Source organism: Cucurbita pepo, chromosome LG02, assembly GCF_002806865.2.
Source record: "Cucurbita pepo subsp. pepo cultivar mu-cu-16 chromosome LG02, ASM280686v2, whole genome shotgun sequence".
In the NCBI taxonomy this organism is placed as follows: Eukaryota; Viridiplantae; Streptophyta; class Magnoliopsida; order Cucurbitales; family Cucurbitaceae; genus Cucurbita; species Cucurbita pepo.
In genome coordinates, this window is record NC_036639.1 from 2,169,338 (window position 1) to 2,194,613 (window position 25,276).

The 25,276-nt window shown below is 35.4% G+C and overlaps 4 protein-coding genes across 9 annotated transcripts; 3 read left to right on the top strand and 1 right to left on the bottom strand.

Annotated features, from left to right (window-relative positions):
* Nucleotides 1-1,164: 1,164 nt before the first annotated feature.
* LOC111788277 (gamma-glutamylcyclotransferase 2-1-like) lies at nucleotides 1,165-4,198 on the bottom strand. The gene is made up of 9 exons (XM_023668597.1): nucleotides 3,875-4,198; nucleotides 3,285-3,406; nucleotides 3,074-3,150; nucleotides 2,941-2,997; nucleotides 2,639-2,695; nucleotides 2,028-2,068; nucleotides 1,810-1,881; nucleotides 1,655-1,734; nucleotides 1,165-1,564 (listed from the first exon to the last, which is right to left on the bottom strand). The coding sequence occupies exons 2-9, from the start codon at nucleotides 3,391-3,393 to the stop codon at nucleotides 1,380-1,382; spliced, it is 678 nt and encodes a 225-aa protein (XP_023524365.1). The 5' UTR covers nucleotides 3,394-3,406; nucleotides 3,875-4,198; the 3' UTR covers nucleotides 1,165-1,379.
* Nucleotides 4,199-6,857: 2,659 nt separating this feature from the next.
* On the top strand, nucleotides 6,858-9,861 carry LOC111788255 (trihelix transcription factor ASR3-like). 4 transcript variants are annotated; one of them, XM_023668558.1, is made up of 4 exons: nucleotides 6,858-6,930; nucleotides 7,210-7,771; nucleotides 9,182-9,616; nucleotides 9,700-9,861. In XM_023668558.1, the coding sequence occupies exons 2-3, from the start codon at nucleotides 7,297-7,299 to the stop codon at nucleotides 9,577-9,579; spliced, it is 873 nt and encodes a 290-aa protein (XP_023524326.1). In that variant the 5' UTR covers nucleotides 6,858-6,930; nucleotides 7,210-7,296; the 3' UTR covers nucleotides 9,580-9,616; nucleotides 9,700-9,861. The 4 variants fall into 4 exon arrangements, with proteins under 4 accessions (XP_023524326.1, XP_023524323.1, XP_023524324.1 ...); XM_023668555.1 differs by having other exon boundaries at nucleotides 6,859-6,935; XM_023668556.1 differs by having other exon boundaries at nucleotides 6,865-6,935; nucleotides 7,224-7,771.
* Nucleotides 9,862-11,447: 1,586 nt separating this feature from the next.
* Nucleotides 11,448-16,643, top strand: LOC111788112 (U-box domain-containing protein 52-like). 3 transcript variants are annotated; one of them, XM_023668308.1, is made up of 9 exons: nucleotides 11,448-11,637; nucleotides 12,307-12,380; nucleotides 12,472-12,593; nucleotides 13,581-13,795; nucleotides 13,888-13,951; nucleotides 14,631-14,940; nucleotides 15,030-15,131; nucleotides 15,218-15,646; nucleotides 15,723-16,643. In XM_023668308.1, the coding sequence occupies exons 1-9, from the start codon at nucleotides 11,448-11,450 to the stop codon at nucleotides 16,551-16,553; spliced, it is 2,337 nt and encodes a 778-aa protein (XP_023524076.1). In that variant the 3' UTR covers nucleotides 16,554-16,643. The 3 variants fall into 3 exon arrangements, with proteins under 3 accessions (XP_023524076.1, XP_023524077.1, XP_023524078.1); XM_023668309.1 differs by having other exon boundaries at nucleotides 13,584-13,795; XM_023668310.1 differs by having other exon boundaries at nucleotides 11,566-11,637; nucleotides 12,291-12,380.
* A 2,744-nt stretch (nucleotides 16,644-19,387) lies between these two features.
* Nucleotides 19,388-23,299, top strand: LOC111788123 (calcium homeostasis endoplasmic reticulum protein-like). The gene is made up of 4 exons (XM_023668332.1): nucleotides 19,388-19,607; nucleotides 19,955-21,040; nucleotides 21,909-22,183; nucleotides 22,301-23,299. Exons 2-4 carry the CDS (start codon nucleotides 20,016-20,018, stop codon nucleotides 23,050-23,052), a joined length of 2,052 nt encoding a protein of 683 aa, XP_023524100.1. The 5' UTR covers nucleotides 19,388-19,607; nucleotides 19,955-20,015; the 3' UTR covers nucleotides 23,053-23,299.
* Nucleotides 23,300-25,276: the final 1,977 nt, after the last annotated feature.

Genomic DNA, 25,276 nt, shown 5'->3' on the forward strand with positions numbered 1-25,276 from the left:
TTCGGAGTCTCTAATAGGTTTCTAAACTTTCAATTTTATGTCTAATATGTTTGTAAAATTTCAATTTTGTGCTATATGTATCTAACAAATTCATTTTTAAAAAAATTAACTTACCTATTTTAGATGATTTTAAATTGTATATCTAATAATTGATTCTAAAATTTCAAATTTGTGTCTAATAAGGCTATGATAAATTTAAAGATCGAGAGATTAAATTTTCGTGTATTCATATTAATAAAACATAATTTAGCGTTAGTTTCAACCATCTTTATTGAAGAACTTAATTCAGAATTCATAAATGGATAAAGGTAAAAAAATAAAATTGAAAATGGTAAAAAGTTAAAAGTTAAATTGAAAATGATCTAAAAGATTAGATACTAATTGCTAATTATAAAGGTTAAAATTATTAAAGACTATTTATGAGAATTTTATAATTCAGTTCTATAATTATGAAGGTTAAAATTATTAAAATTATTAAAGACTTATTTATGAGAGTTTTATTAAACTATAACGATTAATTATGAGATTTTTATCAAATCCTCCAACAAATTAAAAAAAAAAACTCTAAAAATAAGAAATACTAACACTTATAATAATTATTTCATTTTTTTTCGTTTTAAAATTATATTTNAAAAAAAAAAAAAAAAAAAAAAAAAAAAAAAAACTAATTTCTAAAAACTATTTTTTTTTAGTTTTTAAAATTTGGTTTGCTTTTGAAACCGTAAAAGGAAAAATATTTGAAGTGAGAAGTAATTTTTAAAACCAAAAACAAAAATAAAATCAGTTTAAAATCTTAGTTTTGAGAAATGTTTTCGAAGATTCCACATCTAAGATAAGAAGTATAAAGGGTGTAGAATTTTCTCCCTGATAGATGCCTGTGAGATTGACAGCTAACCGGTCAAAACAGACAATATATGTTGCGGTGGGATTGAGCTGTTACAAATGATATCGAGCCACACATTAGACGGTGTCCAGGGAGGAGCCAGACACCAAAGAGGTAGATTGCTAGATCCCATTGGAAAACTCTCCCTAGTAGACATGTTTCAAAACCGTGAGGTTGATGACAATACATAACGGACCAAAGTGGACAATATTTACTAGCGATGGGCTTGAACGGTTACAAATTGTTAGGTTGATAACCGAATTGGAAATCCAAACCACATGTTTGCAGCAGTTATGGTTCATTCAAATAAACTTAGAACTTGATTATAATGTCCAAAGTTCAAGGCCGTGAAACATACAGAACTAACCAAAAACGGTAACAAATTGCGAAGTTTATTCCTAGAAGTACAAGTACAGGTCAAATGGTAGTAACTGAACTGTTGTTAACCATCACACTACAAAGTCTCTGGTTTGCCTGGTTTGTGAGATTTAGGAGGTCACGAATCTGTGGCTATGGCTTCTGGAAGTGGTTGCAGTTCTAAGGACGGTAAGTGCGGGTTGAGTACTACTACGTGGGGCGCTGCTCCGAGCAGCTTGTTCTCCATCGAGATTCCATTCTCGAGGAGATCGAGGACCTTTCTCACCTCGTTCGCGAGCTCGATCACCATTTCCTCCTCGTGACCTATGGTGCAAGATAAGAAATTTTTATATACCTACACAAATGGTGATGAACAAACCAAAAGAAGCCAGCCATTACTATCCAAAAGCTCACCTATGTCAAACAACGCCTTCTCTAACATGAAAATATAATCTCTATTGTTTCCACAAGGCCCAGAAGCAGTTGCAATTTGTCTGTTAAAAGTGAACCAAGGATAATGAGGAACTAAGGCTAGCACAAAAAATAATGTTAAAATGTTACCATTTTACCTAGCCATGTCCTCTAATGGAGCTGGACCGAGGTAATATTTGTTCACTTCTTTGTCGGGAGTTGACGTGAACCTGCGTATGTACGAACGATACAAATTGGTCGAAAAGTTTGAACGAAGTGCAGATATAAGTTTAAACTTTTGTTTTTCTTGCTACCCTTTTGCTCAAATTACATTCAGATAAGAGGAAGATCATAAAGAGCAAAGGCTGGCACTTACACAATGACTCCTGTAAGCGCTGGCTCAGGAGAGTCCACTTCCTGAATGTAGAACCTCAAAAGATCAGTTAAAATCAATGATGGAGGATGCTATGCATAGAATCGTGAACCATTTATAGAATCGGCTTCTTAACTTCAATTTAACGATAACAATAATATGAACCGTTCATTGAATCGGCTTCTTAAAAATATAGAACTTCAATTTAACGATATCAATACTATGAACCGTTCATAGAATCGGCTTCTTAAACATGTAGAACTTAACTTTAACGATATCAATAATATGAACCGTTCATAGAATTGACTTCTTAAAAATGTAGAACTTCAAGTTAAGAATATCAATAATATGAATCATTCATAGAATCGGCTTCTTAAAAATGTATGAACGTCAAGTTAACAATATCAATAGTATGAACCGTTTATAAAATCGGCTTCTTAAAATTGTAAAACTTCAATTTAATGATATCAATAATATGAACCGTTCATAGAATCGGCTTCTTAAAAATATAGAACTTCAATTTAATGATATCAATAATATGAACCGGCTTCTTAAAAACATAGAACTTCAATTTGACGATACTGAGAAGAACATGAACCAATTCATAATCTCACCTTGTAGAAGTTAACCAATGTCTTTTGATCATATTCACACTCTCTCTGCTCCAAATACTGCAATTCACAAAAAGGAAAAGGACAAATTTTCATAACTTCCAAATGATTTGGGAATGAAGTTCCAGAAGGAAAAGTTAAAGTCACAAAATTCCAAATGAAGAAAGGGATATGAAGCAGCTAGGGTTATTATATTGATTCAACCACAAACCGTGAAGATGATAGATAAGAAGACTCTTGCGCCACCCAAATAACTCAACCATTTATATTTTTCATAAAATAAATTTGAAAAGATATTAAGTTACCTCCATTGCTGCTCGTTCCCTTTCAGGACTCCCCCGCACACAGAAAGCTGCTCCCCACTGCCAAAAAAGTTGTAATTTCTTTAATTTGAAAAAACTAATTTCAGTTAATCGTATTTAGATCAGTTAATCTTACACAGATAGCTCCTTCTTCCTGTTCCAACGTGAGAGTTCTAGCAGGATTTTCTGGCGTACCTCTGTGATCAATGCATGCTGGTCCAAATATGAGGCAGATTGTTATGAACAAGAAAATTAACATATCCAGTACATAATCAAAACTGAATGGATGATTTTAATTATTGAAAAGAACATCTGCAACAGTTTCTAGCTCGAAATAGTAAACTTACCGAGGTCGAATACGCGCTTATAATCCTTGATGTAACCTACAATTTTCTCATCAAATTCAAATCCTGGGTTCCACACCAGTGAGCCATATCCAAATACCCAAAACACCATGATTATAAAGCTCCTGAAAAAGAGGAAAACAATAATCAAGATTAATCGAACAAGTCCTAAGCATTCAAAGGTTAACCTACAAATTTGACTAGAATTTAGTTCTATGATTCAAAAGTTAGCCTAAAATCTACTCATCAGAAATCAAAATGTAGATTTAAAGAGGTAGAAGAAAGGGAATATTACTAATAAAGAAAAAATCAGAGGATAATGTTTCTGAAATCGCCATCAATGGTCTATAAATAGACCAATAACGCACTCGCCTTGGTTCCAAAACTCAAATTAGAAAATTAAAACCACGAACGGAGAATTCAAGCGGATAATACAAAAAAACGTAGAGTGCGACAAATAACAGCCCGCATTGCATCACAAATTAATCAAGAAACAACCGGAAGAAGAAAAAAAACGCCAAAAATCTCGATCAATCAACAGAGCATATGGAGAACATCACGGTATATATAGACACAAAGAACTTAGTTCTTACGCGAAGATCCGAAAACTTTTCCCGGAAAACGAGAGAGAAAGACGAGGACGAGCGAGATTTTTTTTCTCTTCTCTTTTCCTCTGATCTAATGAACAATGCGAAGAACAGCGAGCGAGAGAGAAAAAAATGCAAAAAAAAAATCAACGACGGAGAGAAATAGGGAGGAATTCAAGCCAAAAGATGTTAGGGTTTTAGCTTCGAAATCGAGATTTGAGAGTGGTTGAGCTCTGTTCTTCCTCCCTCTCTCTTGATTCTCTCTCTCTCTCTCTCCTCTCCCTTCCAAGACAATGGTATTTTTTCGAGAGAGATCCAATAAGCGAGCATTGAGACTCTTTATAGTGCACGAACATGAACGCAAACTGAAACCCCTCCCCACGGAGTTCAGACCACTTNGGGGGGGGGGGGGGGGGGGGGGCTATTCCACGACGGGCACGAACGACGACGTATAGAATATATTATCCGTTTCCGCATGACTTGTAAGGTTGTAAGACAGATTCTGTTCTGTCAAATTTATTATTTTTTTATTTATTTTTGGTAATAAAAATAATATAAAATGTCAAAAGTGTTGGCTTTAGAACAAGAGTTGAATATGTTGAAATGGAGACAAAAATTTCTACCCACTTGGAGATTAAACAGAATCTTTAATATTGTTAGGTTTCTTTCCTAACCATTTTGTTTTTTTTCTTAATTTTTTAAAATTAAGTTTTTTTTTTTTTTTTTACAAAATATTTAAAAATTTAGAAACATTTTCTTAATTTTTAAATTTTAATTTAATTTTTTTAATTAATAGAAATAGACCACAAGTATAGTAATTTTACTAATAAAAATATAAATGGTTATTAAACAAACATTAGAGGTAAAGATGTCCAATTAACTCCTGAGGTCGTGTCTCGTGAAAACCGAATAAATAGAGGAAGAAATAGGGAGAGAAAATTTTCTCTATTAACTAAATAAAGTTCCAGACGTCTCTATCTCTATCCTTAACTTTGTCTCACTTTATTTTTACATGTATATATGTTATTAGATTTTAGAGGTGTTTTGTAAATTTTTTAATAAAAAAAATATATTATTATTATTATTTTTTTTTAAAATTCAATCTTCGCAAATTACTGGTAGGAAATAGGATCGATTATTACAAAAATAAATAATAATTTAAAAAAAAATGATAATTAAAATAGGAGTAAGTGACCAACAAGAAAGATCTCTCAGTCTATTTTGTAAATATCTCTTCTAACTTGTAAATATCTCTTCTACTTAGAGTCTATCTTTTGTTTCAACCTTAAAAAATATAAAAATAAATAAATAAATTCTCTCCCATGTTTTCTATTGGTTTGTTCTCTTCCCATCCAAAGGGAAAGAAGGAATAATCTTATCAGTTACACAAATTTATAATTACTTTAATAAATTAAAGATTTACAAATTTAATGCAATTTATTGAAATTGTATTTTTTTTTTTAAACTTTTCAACCTACCAACCCTATATCACTAGAATTTATATTTATTCTCTATAGATATTTAAATGATTTAGTGTATATGATTTTATTAGACATTTTTTTTTAATGTTTAATAGAATTATTTTTTAAAATTATAATATATATAATATGACAAGAATAATTATAATATTTGCTAACAGTGGACTTGGATTATTATAAATGATATCAGAGTCAGTCGTGGGACGATGCAAGACACTGTTCGAAATAGGGCTAGACTCTCTTTATAGTAGACACATTTTAAAACTTTGAGAGGAAGCTCTTTAAAGAACCCAGTGGGACAATATCTACTAGCGGTAGATTTGAGCTGTTACAAAGGGTATCAAAGCTAGACACCAAACAGCGTGTTAGTGAGGACACTGGGCCTCCAAAAGGGTAGATTGTGAGACCCCACGTTGATTTGATAGAGAAACGAAGCATTTCTCATAAAGATATGGAAACGTGTATCTGTTCACGTATTTTAAAATCGCTTACAATTTTATCCACAAATCAAAATTAACTTGCGGTCCATGATAGTAAATGAAAATGAAAGGTGAAGGTGGAGCAACCTTGGTTCATTGAACCAGGACACTTGGGGACATTGATAGCGAATCACTGTTATTGTCATCTCCTCTCTGTCCAATCTTCATTGCCTCATCCGCTTCATTACGTGGCCTAAGTTTAATATTCCCCCAAAGTTAGTGGAAAGGAATAGATTATCCAACGACGTGGCATTTATCGTTCATTGTTTAATCATCATAAGTAGATCGACTCATATGTTGGTCTAGATCGAGCTAGATGTACACATTAGTCGGTCAACATTTATTTTGAGCTCAACCCAACGTTGAAAATCAAGGGAAGGTAGGAGCCCATGCACGAGACAACAATGAAAACTAATGACAAATGAAGAGAGATTAACAACCGAATCATCAAATTTTCATCGACATATTGACAGTTTTACAGGTTAGAAGTATCAAATTTCTTATTTCGAGATATGGATTCTATAATATATATATATATATATATATATATATATATATATATTTGGAAGGAAAAAGGGGAGTATTTTATATATTATATTTAAACATAAAAACACTGTATTTGAGTTGATTTAATGTTAATCAAGATATATTTATTTTTATTTATTTATTAAAAAAAATTTGTATTTAAGATTTAAATACTATTTTAGTTATCTACTTTGAACTTTAATTTATTATAATTATAATTTTGCACGTGAAAATATTCATTTTAATCTCTCTCTTTTTAATTTATTTTTATTTTGGACTTTTTACTTTTGAAAAATTAACCACTTTTATCTTTTTTTTTTTTTTTTAAATTTTTAATTTCATTTCTATTATAATTTTGGCTTTAAAAATGAAAAAATGAAAAAAAAAAAATTAAAATGAAAAATGAAAATAAAAGAATTTAAAATTTAAAATTCAGTTCGTGTAGTGGGAAAGTGCGCGTTATGAACCCATGGAGATTGGGGCATTTACGCGTTCTTCTATTTTAGCGCGAAGATTGTGCATCGAAGCGAGCGAGTGGGCAGTGTAGAAGGTTCTGGCTCCTTCACTTCATCGGAAATTGGTAAGGTGAACAACTCTCTCTCTACTGAAAAGATCTTCCGCATTGCAGCATAACGCTTATTCATTCGATTTATCTTGCAATTTCGATTACTTTCCATCTTTCCACACACTCTTTTCTGTTCTACTTTGATTCACTTCTAAATTCCTCTGATAGACGAAGAAAATCGAGATTGTAATCCTTCGATTCTTCATATATTTGTCGGCGAATCAACACCGTTTCGATTTCATCTCACATTTTCCGGTTTCTATTACGGAATGGCGTTTGATTTTCCGTTGTCAGATGTTGCATTATAGGTAAAGAAATTTGGATTGAAATAGAGAGCTGAAGAATTTCTAAACTGAAAAACGAAGAAAATTTTAGTACGAAATGAAGGAGGAGGACGGCAAACGTGGAACGGAGGTTTCAGGTTCTCGTCGGACGCGGTCTCGTATAGCGCCGGATTGGACAGCGGCGGATTGCCTCGTTCTTGTTAATGTGATTGCAGCTGTGGAGGCGGATTGTTGGAAAGCTTTGTCTAGCTTTCAGAAATGGAAAATTGTTGCAGAGAATTGCACGTCTTTGGATGTGGCTCGGAACTCGAATCAGTGCAGGAGGAAGTGGGACTGTTTGCTGATTGAACATGATGTTATCAGGCAATGGGAGTTAGAGATGCCGGATGATGATTCGTATTGGTGTTTGGAAAGTGAAAGGAGAAAGGAATTGGGACTTCCTGATAACTTTGACGAGGAGCTGTTCAAAGCAATCGATAATGTTGTATCGATGAGGGCGAATCAGTCGGATACGGAGCCTGATAGCGATCCTGAGGCTGCGGTTGAGAAGGTAGATGAAGCTGCAGAGCCTGGTATGGTTCTTTGTTTCCTAGAGTGCTTATAGATCACATTTCTATGGTATCAAGCTTTCATGTGAATTTGTACACTTTTAGAGTTTCTTTGAATACACTTGATACTATCACTTTTTGCTTCACTTAATGACTTAACAACCTTTGTTTGCCGGCCTTGGGCGAGCAAGGCCTTCCCTGTGATTAGCATAATGGGGCATGAACATAATTGCAAGGACCAGCTCTGATAGTTTGCTTATAAGAAAGTCATTTTTTGTTTCTTGATCAGTGAGGAAATTTTCTATAACGGTTAAGCCCACCGTTAGCCGATATTGTCCTCTTTGGACTTTCTTTTTTCGGACCTTCCCCTCAAAAATTTTAAAATGTGTCTGCTAGGGAGAGGTTTCCATACCCTTTTAAAGAATGCTTTGTTCTCCTCCCCAACCGATGTGGGATCTCACAATTTACTCCCCTTCGGGGCTCAGTGATCGTTCTCCTCCTCAACAGATGTGAGATCTCACAATCTACGTTCTCCTCCCCAACAGATGTGGGATCTCACAATCTATGTTCTTCTCCCCAACCAATGTGGGATCTCACAATCTACTCCCCTTCGGGGCTCAGCATTCTCGCTGGCACTCGTTCCCTTCTCCAATGATGTGGGACCTCCCAATCCACCCCCCTTCGGGACCTAGCATCCTTGCTGATATACCGCCTCGTGCCACTCCCCTTCGGGGCTCAGCCTCCTTGCTGGCACATCACCCTGGTGTCTGGATCTGATACCATTTGTAACAGCCCAAGCCCACTGCTATCCTCTTTGGGTTTTCCCTTTCGGGCTTCCCCTCAAGGTTTTTAAAACGCATATAGGAAAGGTCTTCACACCCTTATAAAGAATGCTCCTTGCTGGCACATCACCCCCGGTGTCTGGCTCTGATACCATTTGTAACAGCCCAAGCTCACTGCTATCCTCTTTGGGTTTTCCCTTTCGGGCTTCCCCTCAAGGTTTTTAAAACGCATATAGGAAAGGTTTTCACACCCTTATAAAGAATGCTTTGTTCTCGTCTCTAATCGACGTGGGATCTCACATTTTCAATCTGCTTATTATTTTCTTCTTGTTCTTAATGCTGTAAAATTAATAGAAACAAGTGCTTGAAATTCTTGTATTTTTTGTTTTGGTATTAAATCCAGAGTAACATGATATCCGATCTACAAATAACTCTATATCATCAACCAGAATGTCGAAGGTTTGAATCTCCATCTTGAGTAGCCATTTCGGGATCTAGATCTTTTTGGTTCTTTAATTCATTCGGTGAATTTTGAACTTTAGAGGTCTGCTAACATATATCATAACAAGGCCTGATGAGACAGGATTGCCTATTAGAGTTCTTTTGACATCCTAATATTAGTTTGTTCTTCTTTCTGGTATTGTCATGTTAGGCCCTAAAAGGCAAAGACGTTGTTCAATGTCCACAAGAAATCAAGCTCTTGAGAAATCTGTAAAATGTGAGGGAGAAGAAGAAGAAGAACCTCCGGTGAGCTCTCCGGAAGTAGAGCGTCGTGGATGCTACATCAAAAGCCATGGAGAAAAGACGACCGATAGCACCGAACCCGAAGAGCAAACGATGGCGAAGAAATTGCTTGAAACTGCAGAAAAAGTTCAAGCAATTGTGTCTGAGAATGCAGAATATGCAACGTCGGACGAAAAAAACGACAACGACAACTACAACGTCCGAACTAATTCCATTAGGCGTCAAGGGAGCAAGCTTATCAAATGTCTTGAAGATTTTCTCAACACCATTAATGATCTCCATAGCCTGCTCGAAGATCAAGAGTAACTCTCATTTTGCATTTGGCTGTTCGTTAAGCCACCAAGTAAGAGATATTCTTCAATGCCCTTCCTCAACTCCTTGTGTAAATGGCTGTTTAAATCCATTTTGTTTGAGTTCTTCTCGCAGGTGAACTCATCGGAGTTTTGAATCTTCCCATCTCTCTTCCTACGGACAAAATTTCAAGCTGACCATTCGAGCAACAACACCAAAACGTTGCCGACATTTTCCAGGTTTCCAATGTTTATTTTTGCATCCTCTTCTGTCTTTATCTCTTTTATCATATTTTGTTCTATTGAGTTAGATTTTTATTTATTTATTTAACTATTCATTTTTCTAAAACTATATTTTTAAGAGATCNACAACACCAAAACGTTGCCGACATTTTCCAGGTTTCCAATGTTTATTTTTGCATCCTCTTCTGTCTTTATCTCTTTTATCATATTTTGTTCTATTGAGTTAGATTTTTATTTATTTATTTAACTATTCATTTTTCTAAAACTATATTTTTAAGAGATCAGGTGATTTTTTTTTNTTTTTTTTTTTTTTTTTTTTTTTTTTTTTTTTTTTTTTTGTCGAAAATTCACTTTACTATATTCTTAAAACGCGTTTTTATTATTATTTATTTTTTTGGGGTGGATTCAGACGCCGAACCAAATTATGCACTCATCTCAATCCAATCAACCCAATCTGATTGGGTTGGAGTTGATGAGGCTGTTTGGAGTTTTTTTTTTTTATTTTTTGTTTTCAAACATTGAATTAAGATTTATAATTTTTTTTTTTTTTTTTAATTTTAAGGGTTGTCTGAGAATAAATAATAATAATAATAATAATAGTTATATAATTAAATAAAATTATATTAAATATATGTGTATATAATTGTATTATAAACAACAAAAATATTTTTTTCAATTAACAATAAATTTGAGTTGGTTCGGTTGAACTCAAACTAATTTTTTTGAATCTATGAACCGAAATAATTTATAAAATTTTCATTTATTTAAATTCAATCAAATCTAAATAATTAAATACGACTATATTTCATAATTTAAAATTTTAGCAGTTTAGTAATCATTATTTTAAAATTGGGACTGATTATTCATAATATCTTGCATGTTTTTTAAAACTTAATTTCAAAATTTCAAAATAATTTTTATTTGACTTTCTGTTAGAAAATGAAAATATAGATAACTAAACTAGTTAAAATATATGTTATTAACCTAAAATTTAATGATTCAAATTTTCTCTTTGGTCAAATCAATTTTGNTCAGTTCCAAGTAAACTTCTCCTATGATCAAGAATTTTTAGAAAAAGTTTGGATTTTTAGAGTAAAATATTATAATTGGCAAATTACAAAAATGCTCATGAAGGTCACAATAATACGAACATGCCCCTCCCACGAAGATTTTTTTTGCATATATGGTTTCATAACGTGACCAAAGAAATTGAGTACTTTCTTGGAATGGTCTATGAATAAATTATTATGGTGGTGAGATAGAGTACTTTCTTAGAATGATCTATGAGGGAGTACTTTCTTAAAATGATCTATGAGTTCTCTCGAAGAATTAAATGAGATGATATCCTTACTTAAAGAGGAAAAATATCCCTCTAGTATGGTAAATGGAAGACTATATGTATCAAAGAATAAAAGTCACATGCCATAAGAAATATAAAAGAATTTGAATCAAGGATAATTGAAAAGTGTAAAAAATAGTCAAAGGTCGAAATAGATGGAGGCAACGGTTACAGTTTGAAAGAATCAAATAAAACGAAAATAACTATAAATAAGAACCAGAAAATGAGGGAGAGAGAAAGGGATATGAAGGTTGTTTGAATCCTTGTTCTAGAGAGAGAAANGGGGGGGGGGGGGGGGGGAAATGTGGTTACCAAGATACAGCTTAGACAGAAAAGAGAGATTGAATGTGAATGGATTTGTGGCGGTGGCCATTGACAAAGACAAAGGCAGCCAAGGGGCTCTCAAATGGGCAATTGATCATTTGCTTCGTAGAGGCCAAACTGTTTTCCTCGTTCATGTCAAACTCAGATCCCCTTCTAATTCTTCCCTAAGTAAGTACTCTCTCTCAACTTTTTTATTTTTCATATCACAATTTCGTTTTTTTTTTGTTTTTGTTTTAGATTCTCCATTCCTCTGGATTTTCATCTTTTTTTAAGAAGCAATGAGAGGTGTATACGGGTTGGATTGGGTTAATCTCATTGGTTTGTAAACATTAACCCCGAACCAAGTTTGTTTTTTTGCAAAAGTTTAACTCAACCCAAATCAAAAATAAAAGACCTAACCAAACCCAACTTTTATAGTTTGAGTTTGAATTTAGTAGTCGTTGGTGGGCGGATTATTGAGTCATTTTTAGGTTAGATATGAGAAAGAACATTTTACTATTAGGATGTATGTCTTAATGAGTCGAATATAAACTTTATTCATCAACGAATGATGAGAATATTTTGTTGAATTTAATCTTTCGAAAGTTTCTTTCTATTTCATCTCTTATGTATCAATTTCTTTAAGTTAAGCCTTTATCGTAAGTGAATATTAAAATTAGTTTTACGCTCCCTTTTTGATATGGTGACTCAGTTAACCCGAAATTATTTGTTTTTATAAAATATATAAAAAAAAACCCATAATTTTAGTGTATTTCTTGCAATTTTTTTTTTATTTTGCTCATTTTCTATTAAATTTTATTACCATATATATAATGATGAAGCTCTTTTTGGATGCAGAGATGAAATCTGACCCTGAAGCTGGCGTTAGAGAATTATTCCTTCCTTTTCGTTGCTTTTGTACTCGAAAAGATGTAAGCTTTATTTATTTTATTTTATTTAATTGAAGATTCAATTTTTATCTATTATTTATAATAATAATAATAATAATTTTCTGAGTTTCAGATTCAATGCAAAGATGTTGTGTTGGAAGATACAGACATAGCTAAGGCCTTAACTGAGTATGCTGCAAATACAGCCATAGAGAACATTGTTGTGGGAGCTTCATCAAAATCTGGCTTTTTAAGGTATGTTTCTTTTCTTTTCTTTTCTTATTAGGTCAACATGTTCGAGAATCTTGATGATCCAAAAAACTCGACATGAATATTAAACTCGAACAATTGGATCGACTCGATAGGGTTTACACATGACCATGACGTTTTTTTCTTGGAGAATGTTTAATCATTTAGTGAACATACTAAACAAGTGTTTGAAAATCTGATGACCGAAAAAATTCGATCAATCCAATCTAAACCATAAGTATTAGACTCGAGGTTGAGTTGAAAATGACTTTTTTAACCTAACCCATGAACAATTTACTATCTATTTTTCTCTCGGAGAAGGTGTAATCATTATGTTTTTAGGTAAACATATTGAGATATTCCATATTGGTTGGGGAGGAGAACGAAAAACCCTTTATAAGGGTGTGGAAACCTTTCCCTACCAGACGTGTTTTAAAGCCTTGAGGGGAAACCCGAAAGGGAAAGCCCAAAGAGGACAATATCTGTTAGCGGTGGGCTTGGGCCGTTACAAATGACACCGGACTATGTGCGAACGAGGAGGTTGTTCCTCGAAGCGGGTAGACACGAGGCGGTGTGCCAGTAAGGACGCTGGGCCCGAAGGGGGTGGATTTGGTGGCGGTCCCACATCAATTAGAGAAACGAACTAGTGTCAGCGAGGACGCTGGGCCCTGAAGGGGGGTGGATTGTGATATCCCACATTGGTTGTGGAGGAGAACAAAACACCCTTTGTAAGGGTGTGGAAACTTTGAGGGAAAGCCCTAAAAGGACTATCTGCTAGCGGTGGGCTTGGGCCGTTACACATATTAAGTGTTCAACTTGAAAAACTCGATCAATGCAACCCAAAAGCTATGAGTATCAAACTCGAACAGCTATGAGTATCAAACTCGAACAGTTTGTTGAGTTGAAAAGGTCGTTTTTATGGCATATTATGTATGAAGAAAGCATTGAAGTTTCTTGTAGATATCATTAACTTGATACAAGCTTCTTATGAAGTAGATTCAAGGCAACTGATGTTCCTGGCAATGTCTCAAAAGGAGCACCAGATTTTTGCAATGTGTTTGTCATTTCTAAAGGCAAAATTCAATCGATGCGTTCGGCATCTCGTCCCGCTCCGGTCGTGAATCCTCTACGGTCGCAATTAGTGCAACAAAGCAGCACAAAATCCATCAGGTCCGACTACCAATTTCCTCAGACTACATCTGCAAGAGGTTAACTTCTTTCAAACCAGTTTCCTTTTACCTTATATGCTTGTTGGTTGTCCCAATATTCTCCATGAAACTAACGTTGAATTTGTTAGCAGCCTCTTTGGATAAACGTCCCTTTGTTCTGCCACGTGGATCACAGGACGAGGCGGATTTCATGAGGTGAGAGTGACCCTATACATCGTTCAAATAGACGTTAAAACTTAAGTCGTTAACTTAGTAAGCTATGACTAAATTGTATGACGTTTTAATACATTAGCTATTAATATTGATCGAAGTAGAACAAAACACTTTTACTCCGATTTTGTGTTAAACTACTACTAAATCCACGAGAAGCGTAAACTAGTCATGTTCTTTGTGATGTCCCACGTCTGTTGGGGAGGAGAACGAAACACCCTTTATAAAGGTGTGGAAACCTCTCCCTAGCAGACGTGTTTTAAAAACTTTGAGGGAAAATCCGAAAGGGAAGCCCAAAGAGGACAATATCTGCGAGTGGTGGGCCTGAGCCGTTACAAATGGTATCAGAGCCAGACACCGGGTGATGTGCCAGCGAGGACGCTGGACCCCAAGGGAGGTGAGTTTGGTGGGGTCCCACATTGATTGGAGAAAGGAAACGAGTGCCAGCGAGGACCCTGAAAGGGGGTGGATTGTGATGTCCAACATCGGTTGGGGAGGAGAACGAAACACCCTTTATAAGGGTGTGGAAACCTCTCCCTAGAAACCGCATTTTAAAAACCTTGAGAGAAAGCCCAAAGAGAACAATATCTGCTAGCGGTGGGCCTAGGCTGTTACATCCTTACTTTGTTAGGCATACTGATGAGCAAAACGTTGTTGAAATCAGGTCACCCTTCACAAGGAAAGGATACAACTACAAACCGTCGTATGGAGATTCGTCTTTTCAAGAATCAGATATATCGTACGTTAGCTCAGGAAGACCGAGCATTGATCGTATATTTCCTTCAGTTTATGACAGCCTAGATATGGGAGGAAGAGCCACCCCACCACGGATGTCGAGTAGTACAGATCTTGACTTGACTCAGAGCTTCGAGTCTCTACCGATGGGACGGTTATCGATGGATATGAACTTCCCGTCCGAGTTCTCTTCGATCTCGCAAGATAGTGATAGATTGTCAATCTCATCACAGTCTTTGGTAAGTTTTGAGCCACATTATTGCCTATGGTTCCATTCATTTGATGCAATAAAGCTTTGTTTTATATGAACTTTTATATGATGGTGCAGGAAGATGTGGAGGCTGAGATGCGTAGGCTCAAGCTAGAACTCAAGCAAACCATGGAAATGTACAGCACAGCCTGCAAGGAAGCACTTACAGCAAAACAAAAGGTAAGACGAACCAATCGATTAACACGGATCGATATCAAGACCAGCTTTCGATGGCTGTTTCATGATATCTATGTTTCGAGATGCAGGCGGTCGAGTTGCAACGCTGGAAATTAGAAGAAGAACAAAGAATAGAAGAGGCGAGATTGGCCGGGGAAGCTGCATTGGCGCTGGCCAAACAGGAGAAGACGAAGTCGAAAGCAGCCATCGAGGCAGCAGAGGCAGCTAGGAGGATAGCAGAATTGGAAGCACAGAAAAGAATGAAGGCTGAAATGAAAGCTCACAAAGAAGCTGAAGAAAAGAAAAGGGCTATTGATGCATTGTCACAAAGCGATATCAGGTATAGAAAGTATACGATCGAGGAGATCGAAGAGGCAACGGAATTCTTTGCTGAATCTCGTAAGATCGGAGAAGGTGGTTATGGTCCGGTTTACAGGTGTGATCTTGATCATACTCCTGTTGCCATTAAGGTTTTACGTCCCGATGCAACTCAAGGACGATCGCAGTTTAAACAAGAGGTGTGTTACCGAACAACTTCCATGTTTTAGAACGTCTAAGAGGTCTAATAACATTATCTAATATAACGATTCATAGGTAGAAGTACTTAGCTGTATACGCCATCCAAACATGGTGCTCCTCCTCGGAGCGTGCCCCGAGTACGGCTGCTTGGTCTATGAGTTCATGGCTAATGGGAGCTTAGAAGATCGACTTCTACAACGAGGAAACACGCCTCCACTTTCGTGGCAGCTCAGGTTTCAAATTGCAGGTGAAATTGGAACAGCATTGTTGTTCCTACACCAAACAAAGCCAGAGCCACTCGTGCATCGTGATCTCAAACCAGCTAATATTTTGCTCGATCGGAACTTTGTTAGTAAGATCAGTGACGTTGGCTTAGCCAGGCTCGTACCTCCATCGGTTGCGGATAACGTAACACAGTACCGAATGACATCGACTGCTGGAACGTTTTGCTACATTGATCCCGAGTATCAGCAGACAGGCATGCTTGGCGTGAAATCAGACATATACTCATTAGGCATCATGTTTCTCCAGCTGATAACTTCTCGGCCGCCAATGGGATTGACTCACCATGTCGAACAAGCGATCGAGAATGACATGTTTGCAAATATTCTCGATCCAGCCATTACCGATTGGCCTATCGAAGAAGCGTTGTCGTTTGCCAAGATGTCGCTCAAGTGTGCCGAGTTAAGACGTAAAGATAGGCCTGATCTTGGAAAGGAAATCCTTCCAGAGCTTAACAGGTTGAGAACTATTGCAGAAGATTATATACACCCAACACTGATGGGAGACATAAGCCCCACTCGCAGCAGCAGCCAAGTTTCTCTACAGTTGGTGAGTTTATCATTGCCTTTATCTTTTACTTCCATGAGCAAAACATTTTCTTCTGATTCAAGAAACTACTTTTAACCTTATTTTCCTCTACGTTTGAAGTACTTTCTCAACAAATACTAACCAAAAACGTACTACCATTCGAGTATAACGGCCAGACCCACCACTACCAGATATTATATCTTCTTTGAGCTTTCCATTCTGGGATTCCTCTCAAGGTTTTTAAAATACCTCTATTAGAAAGAGGTTTTCACACCATTTTCGTTCTCCTTTCCAACCGATGTGGGATCTCACAATAATGGTGTAAGAGCCAGACACTGGGCAGTGTGCCAGCGAAGGCGCTGAGCCTCGAAGGAGGGTGGTTGATTGGAGAGAAGAACAAGTATTAGCGAGGATGTTGGGCCTCGAAGGGGGTGGATTGTGAGCATCCTCGAAGGAGGTGGCTTGTGAGATCTCACATCGGTTGGAGAGAAACGAAACATTCTTTACAAGGGTGTGAAAACCTTTCTCAAAATCCTTGTCTCAAAATCCTTGAGGGAGGGAAGTCCTTTCACGAGAGGAAAAGCCTACAAAAGACAATATTTACTAGCGATAGACTTAGGCTATTACAATGCTCTTCCAAACATACTCTTACCCGACCTCAAAAATTAAATTTTTTTTCTNTTTTTTTTTTTTTTTTTTTTTTTTTTTTTTTTTTTTTTTGAATGTTACAGTGAGGGCAGAAAGCCAATTTGTATATAAATTGAAGACCATATTTGTTCTTTGTTCATCATTTGCTCAAGTGATGAACAAATTCTCTATCCTTTAGTATCCCATTCTTTTATAATTTACTTGATTGTATATTAGAGAAGCAAGAGAGGGGCTAGTGATAGAGATCTGATCTATGTATATAATCCCATTCTTTTTATAATTTATTTGATTGTATATACAAACTTCTATATTTTAAAAGCATCAAAATCATTTTTCTATTTTAAAATTGTCAAAATTAATTCAATTTTGATTCTACACTTTTAAACATAATTTACTATCAAATTAATTTTAAATCATTAAACAATTACGCGCTTCAAATATCGCAAAAACGATTTTAACAATTTCAAAGTTTACGTCATACTTGTAAGTAATTGTTCATTCTCAAACTAAATGAGTGTTCTTATTTTCCAATAATTATAATTAAAAGATACATGTAATTTAGCTGTCAAAGTGTGTGTATGATCATCTAATGGATCTTCTTACATGAATAAATCCAGACGAATTTAAAATAAATAATATAGGGAGAATGAACCTAAATTAACCATAAAGTCAACACCCTTACCTGATAGAAGCTTCAACGCTTTATCTAAATCGATGTCACTCGGCTTCAAATTCTGTCAAAATAACAAACGTTTTAAGATACTTGAATCTTCACCTTCTGTTTGAACTAAAAAATGCAAATTAATTTCAACCGGTTAGAGTACATATATATCTATATCCCGATCGTGATGATCGCAAACAAACTTCCAGCCAATACGAATCAAAGGTCCAGTTTTAAATGAAGATTCATGACTAGTCTTAATTCAGTATCAAAAGAGCCTGGTTCTTCAGTTGCTACATGGAATCAAACAAGTCTAATCTAAGGAAAAACAGTAACTGACACAAAATTGAAAGAACATTTATCCATTTTGTGCTAAAGAACAGACAACCAATCCCAATAATTTTCACTTGCATTAAGAAAAATAGCTTTTGCAAAATGGAATTTTAAAGGCAAGTTGTGGCAAACAAAGAACTTGCTCCGTCTAAATTATAAAATACAGAAACTAATCCTTATGGGTGCAAAAGGAGACTTATACATTAGAGTAGGTCCCGTATGCTATTTGTGATACGCCTATGAACTTGTAGAAAAAGTATCTTTTGAGGCTTGTAAGCTTCGCCATAGGTTTCAAGGTGCTATATGAATACAATAATCTTTGAAAATAAATTTAAAGATCAAGAAGCTGAGTTATTTCGACATATCTAATGGAATTTCTCTCTCTATTTCTGATGTGTGGTGTGTCTAAACCTAACAACTAAGATATATGAGCGAAAGGATTACGCAAGGTTAGATTCTGATACATTCAGAGACAAAAAGGTCATTCAAATTCAAAACTTTAAACCGTAAGTGCAGTTTCAATAGGTCTCGAACGAGGAAAAAAAAAAAAAAAAAAACCACAGGAGAAATTTCCTTGAGCAATAAAAATTGCATGAAGTAAACCATGATCAAACACAACGAGTACATCAGAAGGAACCGATGCGACACAGAAAAGCCAATCTCGCGCCACTGAGGGTTGTCATTTTATTTCTCTCTTTTTTTCTTTTCTTTTATTTATTTATATATATATATATATATATATATATTATTATATTTATTTAAATGAAAAATAAAAGAGATAGTAGAAATATATTTTTTTTAAATTGGGGACGGAAATATATTTTCGGTCTTCGTCTATGTCTCCATCCCTGAATCTCGGTCTTTGTCCATGTGATCGCCCTATCCAGTAAAGTCATTATGGAAATCTCGAAAAAATAAATAGAGAATTTTACGAGATTGAAACGAGAGATAGAAATCTTTTCCGTTCCCGACCCACTTCGTGAACATATTTTGTTCTTATTTTACTTTTTTCAAACATCAAAACGTTCCCGTTCCCGTTCCCGTTCCCGACCCACTCTGTGGACATCCATCGTTCTTATTTTACTATTTTCAAAATAAATAATTAATTAATTATCTTACCCATTTTCATAATTAACTCATCCTAATTTAAATTTAAATACTAACAAGAGTATTTGCTAAGTAATGTTTTCGTAATTAACTTGTTCTGAAAAAATATGTTAATTTTAATTAAATATTGAAACATGAAAAAGGTAATCAAGATTCAAGAAATTAATATAATTTCCCCGGTTCCATTCCGGACTCCGGACACGACGAATGCGTTTATTGCAGGTTCGCTTGTAGCCCTAAGGATCCGTCTAGTAGACCGGAGATTACAGCGGCGACCGACGATTGACCTCGCCGGAGCCATCGTGAAATTGCGAGAACGGAGAGAGAGAAGGAAGGAAAGACCAAGAAAGAGTGTGAAGCCTGCTCGGAGGCTGGATTGAAAGACGACGCTGATGTTGTAGGTATGTTCTGGCACTTGAATATTTTTTAATTTTACTGGCGGTGATGAGTTGCTGAGATTATGATGATAAAGATAAAATGTTTTCTGGTTGTTTTTTGGTTCATATTGTTCTGTAAAAGCCGTGGGAAAGTACTGGAAGTTAAGCGGTTTATGTATGTTTTTGTTCGCTGACATGTTTTTCGAGGATTTTAGTTCAGAACTTTCAGGATTGAGTGAAATGTAGTTGGTTGATACTTACTTTCGATTTGGACTTGGCCGATGATATGAATGTGGTGTGACATGATTTTAGTTGCTGATTGTTTGGAGGATGATTAATGATCTGTTTCTTTGTCATATTTGTGCCTGTAGATCGAAGATTTTATCGAGATTTTTATCCAGTTGATAGTTCTTTTAGAATTCTGGATAGCTAATGGATCGACAGTCTCAAGATTATGCAGCTGCTTCTGCTCTGGCTTATGCCCAGCAGCAGAGACAGGCAAATAATCTGCAACAACAGCAGCCGTTCGGATTTCATGGCCAACATCAACAATTTCCTCCATCTGTTCCAGGTCCTCCTTTCCTACCGCCACATCCTGCTATGCAACAGTTCCCTTACCACCACCCTATGCAGCAGCAACCACCACTCCACCCACACCATCCGCCTCTTCCTCACCTTCTTCATCTTCAACAGCAGCAGCAGCAGCAGCAGCCACCACCAGCTTTTGTTCCTCACTTACCTCCTCCAATGGGTCCATCAGCTTTCCATGTTCCCTATGATTCTGCTCCTCCACCATCAGTTCCACCTCCTTCGGACCCCGAGCTCCAAAAACGGATTGATAAACTTGTGGAGTATATCATAAAGAATGGCCCTGAATTTGAATCTATGATACGTGAAAAGCAACAGGATAATCCAGCATATGGCTTCCTCTTTGGTGGGGAGGGGCAGAGTTACTATCGTTATAAGCTTTGGCTAATGACTCGCTCACATCTTTCACCCTTCAATTCTCCCTTTTCATCTTCATCTATGCCCACGTTGCACCCTCTTCCAAATCCTATGACAAGTCCATCTCCTCTTAATGCTCCTCCATTGAATGCTTCTGCATCGATAATTGGGGTTCCTCAAATGCATCAAACTCCTTTTGCTTCTTTCTATGAGCAACAGCACCATCAACAGGCTTTTGGTGTGCCTGGTCGATCAGACTATGATCAACCTTCAAAATCTTTTAAAGGGCTTTCTGGACCTCTCCCTTCTGATGTTGCTTTGGAGCTAAACAATGTGCTTAGTAATCTCACTGGTTCTAAAGAATCGATTAAAAGTGCTAAAACTTGGTTCATGCAGCGGTCTCCTTTTGCTCCAGCTATGGCTGAGGCACTTAGAGACATGATATTTAACATTGATGATTCCGAGAAGCAACTTCATATTATATACCTTGTCAATGACATTCTTTTTGAGAGGTACACTCTCACATGACTCCTTCCGTTATTGGTTTTTGGAATTTATAGTTTATTGGTTTAGTGTCATTAGCATGCTGCATTTAATGATTGTTGTTGAATACCATGTACTTTTCTATATAAAAATAAAAATAAAAAATAAAAAATAAAAAAAACTTGTCTAAACTAATAGTTCATTAAGTGAGTTATGAGATCCCACGTCGGTTGGAGAGGGAAACGAAGCATTCCTTATAAGGGTCTGGAAACCTCTCCCTATCAGACGCGTTTTAAAACCGTGAGGCTGATGGCGATACGTAATGGGCCAAAGTGGACAATATCTGTTAGTGGTGAGCTTGGGCTGTTACAAATGGTATAGAGCCAGTTACCGGGCGGTGTGCTAGCAAGAATGCTGGCCCCCAAGGGGGGTGGATTGTGATATCTCACATCAGTTGGAAAAGGGAACGAAACATTCCTTATAAGGGTGTGGAAACCTCTCCGTATCAAACGCGTTTTAAAATTGTGAGGCTGACAGCGATACGTAACGAGACAAAGCGAACAATATCTGCTAGCAGTGAGCTTGGGCTTTTACACGAGGGATGTTCTCTCTTGTCTTGCTCGTTAGATATACTCACTTTGTCATGTTTTTCCACTGCAATAGTTCTTGAATGACTGAGTTTAATATTAATGAATGTCTTCAAGGACTAGGAATAGAATGTTTGTTGTTAATTATTTGTATCATGCACACATTCAGTTGTAGAATTTTTGGTTCTGATAGAAGTTCTATTCAATATATTACTTCGGGTCGACTAACTAATCTGATAGCAGTACTACGACATAGTTATTCGAGGTGTATGAACTTCTTCTCCATTAATCTTTCGTCCTAATTTTGCAGCATGATGCGAAGAAACAATAAAAATGACCTTGACAACGAAGCTCTAGCTTTTAAACCAGTTGTAGGTTCCATGCTTGCAAGAGTATATCACAACCCTCAAATCAAGGAGGAAAGCCATTTGAAATTACAGAAGTTGGTACAGTTCTGGGCGTCCAAAGAGATTTATGATCAAGATACTATTAAAACACTTGAGGGTGTAATGATTAATGGAATACCAACTAAAACTTTGCCAGGGCATTCAAAAGAGCTGCCCTCTTCAGTTGATTCAGCTGCTGGTAGGCCCTTCTCTTTTTATTTTCTATGCATTCATGTCGTTCTCATTTGCAGACTGCTATAGTGAGAAAATAGGAAAAATGGGAATAATCTTTGTTAAACTTCTTGATGCCATGCAGGATTAACACAACATACAAATAACCATGCCATGCACCAATGGCAACCTGACAGGCAAGGTACCATTCCGAGTTTTCCCGATCAAGAGCACCCCGATAAGGCTGTCGTCTCGGGCCAAGTGCTGCCAAGACCTGTAACGCCGCAGCAATTTCTACCAACTGCTGCTTTCGTAAACTCCATTCCCTTGCCAACTTCTGTTCAACCACCAAACCAACATCCCAATGCCCAATCAATGCCACCACAGCCTGCTGCTGTGGGTGAAAAATTGCCTCCTTATCCTTTGTTCCCTCCTGGTCTTATTCCTGGAATGGTGAGAAAAATGCAGATTGGAAGTGGAGTCCCATACTCTCCCATGAGCCCTTTGGATATTCCAACTATTATTCCTCCACCCAATATATCTCCCTCTGAAGTTCTTGAGAAAGTGTCCAAGTTCTTCAAAGAGATTGGAGAGGTTAATCCCTCAGAAGGACCAATGAGCTCCGATTCCAAAGACGACGATTACGAATACGAGAGAGAACCAGCAGTACGTAAGGGTGGAGCTTGCATTCCTCCTCCTCCCAACCTTCAGGTTGACCCAGAGACAGGTGCGTATGCCGATGGAAGTGTAGATCGAAAAGGCTCGGGAAGGTTAGGACTAGGGGCTACCGCCAATCCGAATGAGGATAGTCAATATGACGACGTTTATACTTCTTATAGGAAGCAAAGAAGTACGAATTACCACTCTTCTTTGAGTACTAGGGCCACAACAAAGTGAAAAGAAACTGTTCAGTTTATTACTAGGTGTAATCCTGTATAACATGCCAGCCCTTTTCTGTTTACAGAAGCTGCTTGATTTCAGATCGGAAATTTCACCGTTATTAGGTCATTATCAATGGGCAAGAATGTTCTTCTGAGCTGATTGACAGATATGCAACGACAGTTGCTTTTTTAGATTGGTTTCTGTAGTATATTTGAATACACTTGGCTGACTCAATTATATTGGAAAATGTTCCTTAAAATAATTTGAATATCCTTTTTTTTTTTTTTTATAAATTAGTTTAGATATAAGTAATGAATTCTAGGCATAATATTTAAATTAAGATATTGACGTCTGCTGCTACATATTTATGGAAATATTAATCAATTTTTATGGGTTTTTTTTTTTCTTTTTTTTATGGATAAGTCAACAAAAAAAAAAAGTGATAAATAACATTAATTATGGAAGATTTTAAAAATATACCATCACATGTGGCTTGGGTCCCTAGCTTAAATTAACGAATCTGTTGATAGATACGATACAAACCATATTAGACATTTTTTACTTAATGTATATTCTTTTTATCATAAGTTAGAGAGCTTATTGTTGTTATATTTTTAACCTAATTTTCTCGTACCAAATTGACCATAAAAATAAACTATAAAGTTAGTATTTAAAATTTCTTTTTATAATTTCAAAATTTTCAAAAAATTCAAAAAATAATATAATTGTATTAATCTTTGAGCATTCCGTTCAAGAAAAGCTAAATCACTAATTCCAAATGGTACCATCGGTAAAATTTGACTTAATCAAATATCTCAAATTGGTAAGATATTATGCACGATGTGTAAATATGCAATGTCACTATAGTAACAATTAATTTGGATCAACACAACATGTTACTATTTATTATTTTTAAAAGTCGTTAAAGAATAAATAATTAAAAAATAATTATGAAATTAAATAAAAATAAAATAAATATAAGCATATGTAATTGTATCCTATTAAATAATCAAATATATTTTAGTAGTTAAATTTGCAATACAATTAAACTAAAAATTAATTATTTTGGCCTTTTATGTGGATTAAAGTGTAAATCTCATGAAGGGTATTTTTGTCCAATTACAATTTGAAAGAGAAGGGTCCCACTTCTAGCAAGATATCTGCTAATTGCCCTAAACAAGGCCACTCGTTTTGGGCAACCCTTATGTGATGAGAGTCATGTGGCCTTGTTGGGGACGTTCGTCTTCAATACGCCCCCAAAAGCACGTGCTTTGTAGTACTACCATGTGCGTCATTTTTTCCTCCTAGCCCGATATTGCCCCCACCTATTATTATTATTTACTAACTACAAATAAAATAAAAACTATTATTTATCATAAATAATATTTTGACTCGTTGAATTATGAATTAAATCTCATTTTAATTATTCATTTTCGTTCTTAAATCTCTCAATATATTTTTTAAAAATCTGTTTTCTATATTTTTAATATATAAAATTGCTTATTAAATACTCAAAATTATTATTAATTTGTTAGAAAAATAAAATAAATGTAAATTTTAAAATAATTTATATCATTGGTTAACCAATTAAAAATTTCACATGGGTGAGCGTCCAATTATTCTTTTTTATTATTATTATTATTAAGAAAAAATTATATTATCCGTAATAAATATTATATTAATAACAAATTTTTTTTTAATATTTTGTGTTGAATTATAACCTTATTTCCAGGTTAGTGGAGTTGACCCGATAAAAATAATGTCAACCCACAAACTAAATCAAATTACCGGCTTTCAAAAAATTCATCCCAACTCAAACCGAAAAAAAAAATATATGGTTTGGTTAGACAGTCCTCGATCACATTATCGAGTTATATGGGTTGGATAGTCCTGGGTCGGGTAATGAAATATAATAATTTTTTAATGTTAAGAAATTAAAATGAAAATTTAAAAAATATTTTAAACATTAAATTTGTAGGTGGTCACGTATTTGAAGAAATTATTTTTATATTCACCCAAAAAAACACGAGAAAGAAACTTGTCATGGCCTTAGTCACATGAACAAACGTATCAATCTCAGTTCCAAACAAAATTTATTTTTATTTTGAAAATACATTCTTTTCTTAAATCTTTATTGCCTCTTGAGGCCTATAGATGAATTCAATTATAAATTCATTATTCTAAATTAGGTTAAATAATTTATTTTTTAATTTAGATCTACCAACCATTTTATAAATAT

Excerpts from the sequence above, each read along its gene's own strand:
- LOC111788277 (XM_023668597.1), bottom strand. The coding sequence starts at position 3,393 with ATGGTGTTTTGGGTATTTGGATATGGCTCACTGGTGTGGAACCCAGGA. Across the intron at positions 2,998-3,073 it reads AGGAAGAAGGAGCTATCTGT|TGGGGAGCAGCTTTCTGTGT; the intron begins GTAAGATTAACT and ends CTTTTTTGGCAG. Across the intron at positions 2,696-2,940 it reads GGGAACGAGCAGCAATGGAG|TATTTGGAGCAGAGAGAGTG; the intron begins GTAACTTAATAT and ends TGTGAATTGCAG.
- LOC111788255 (XM_023668558.1), top strand. The coding sequence starts at position 7,297 with ATGAAGGAGGAGGACGGCAAACGTGGAACGGAGGTTTCAGGTTCTCGT. Across the intron at positions 7,772-9,181 it reads AGATGAAGCTGCAGAGCCTG|GCCCTAAAAGGCAAAGACGT; the intron begins GTATGGTTCTTT and ends TTGTCATGTTAG.
- LOC111788112 (XM_023668308.1), top strand. The coding sequence starts at position 11,448 with ATGTGGTTACCAAGATACAGCTTAGACAGAAAAGAGAGATTGAATGTG. Across the intron at positions 14,941-15,029 it reads CAATCTCATCACAGTCTTTG|GAAGATGTGGAGGCTGAGAT; the intron begins GTAAGTTTTGAG and ends ATGATGGTGCAG. Across the intron at positions 15,132-15,217 it reads CACTTACAGCAAAACAAAAG|GCGGTCGAGTTGCAACGCTG; the intron begins GTAAGACGAACC and ends TTCGAGATGCAG.
- LOC111788123 (XM_023668332.1), top strand. The coding sequence starts at position 20,016 with ATGGATCGACAGTCTCAAGATTATGCAGCTGCTTCTGCTCTGGCTTAT. Across the intron at positions 21,041-21,908 it reads AATGACATTCTTTTTGAGAG|CATGATGCGAAGAAACAATA; the intron begins GTACACTCTCAC and ends CTAATTTTGCAG. Across the intron at positions 22,184-22,300 it reads TTCAGTTGATTCAGCTGCTG|GATTAACACAACATACAAAT; the intron begins GTAGGCCCTTCT and ends GATGCCATGCAG.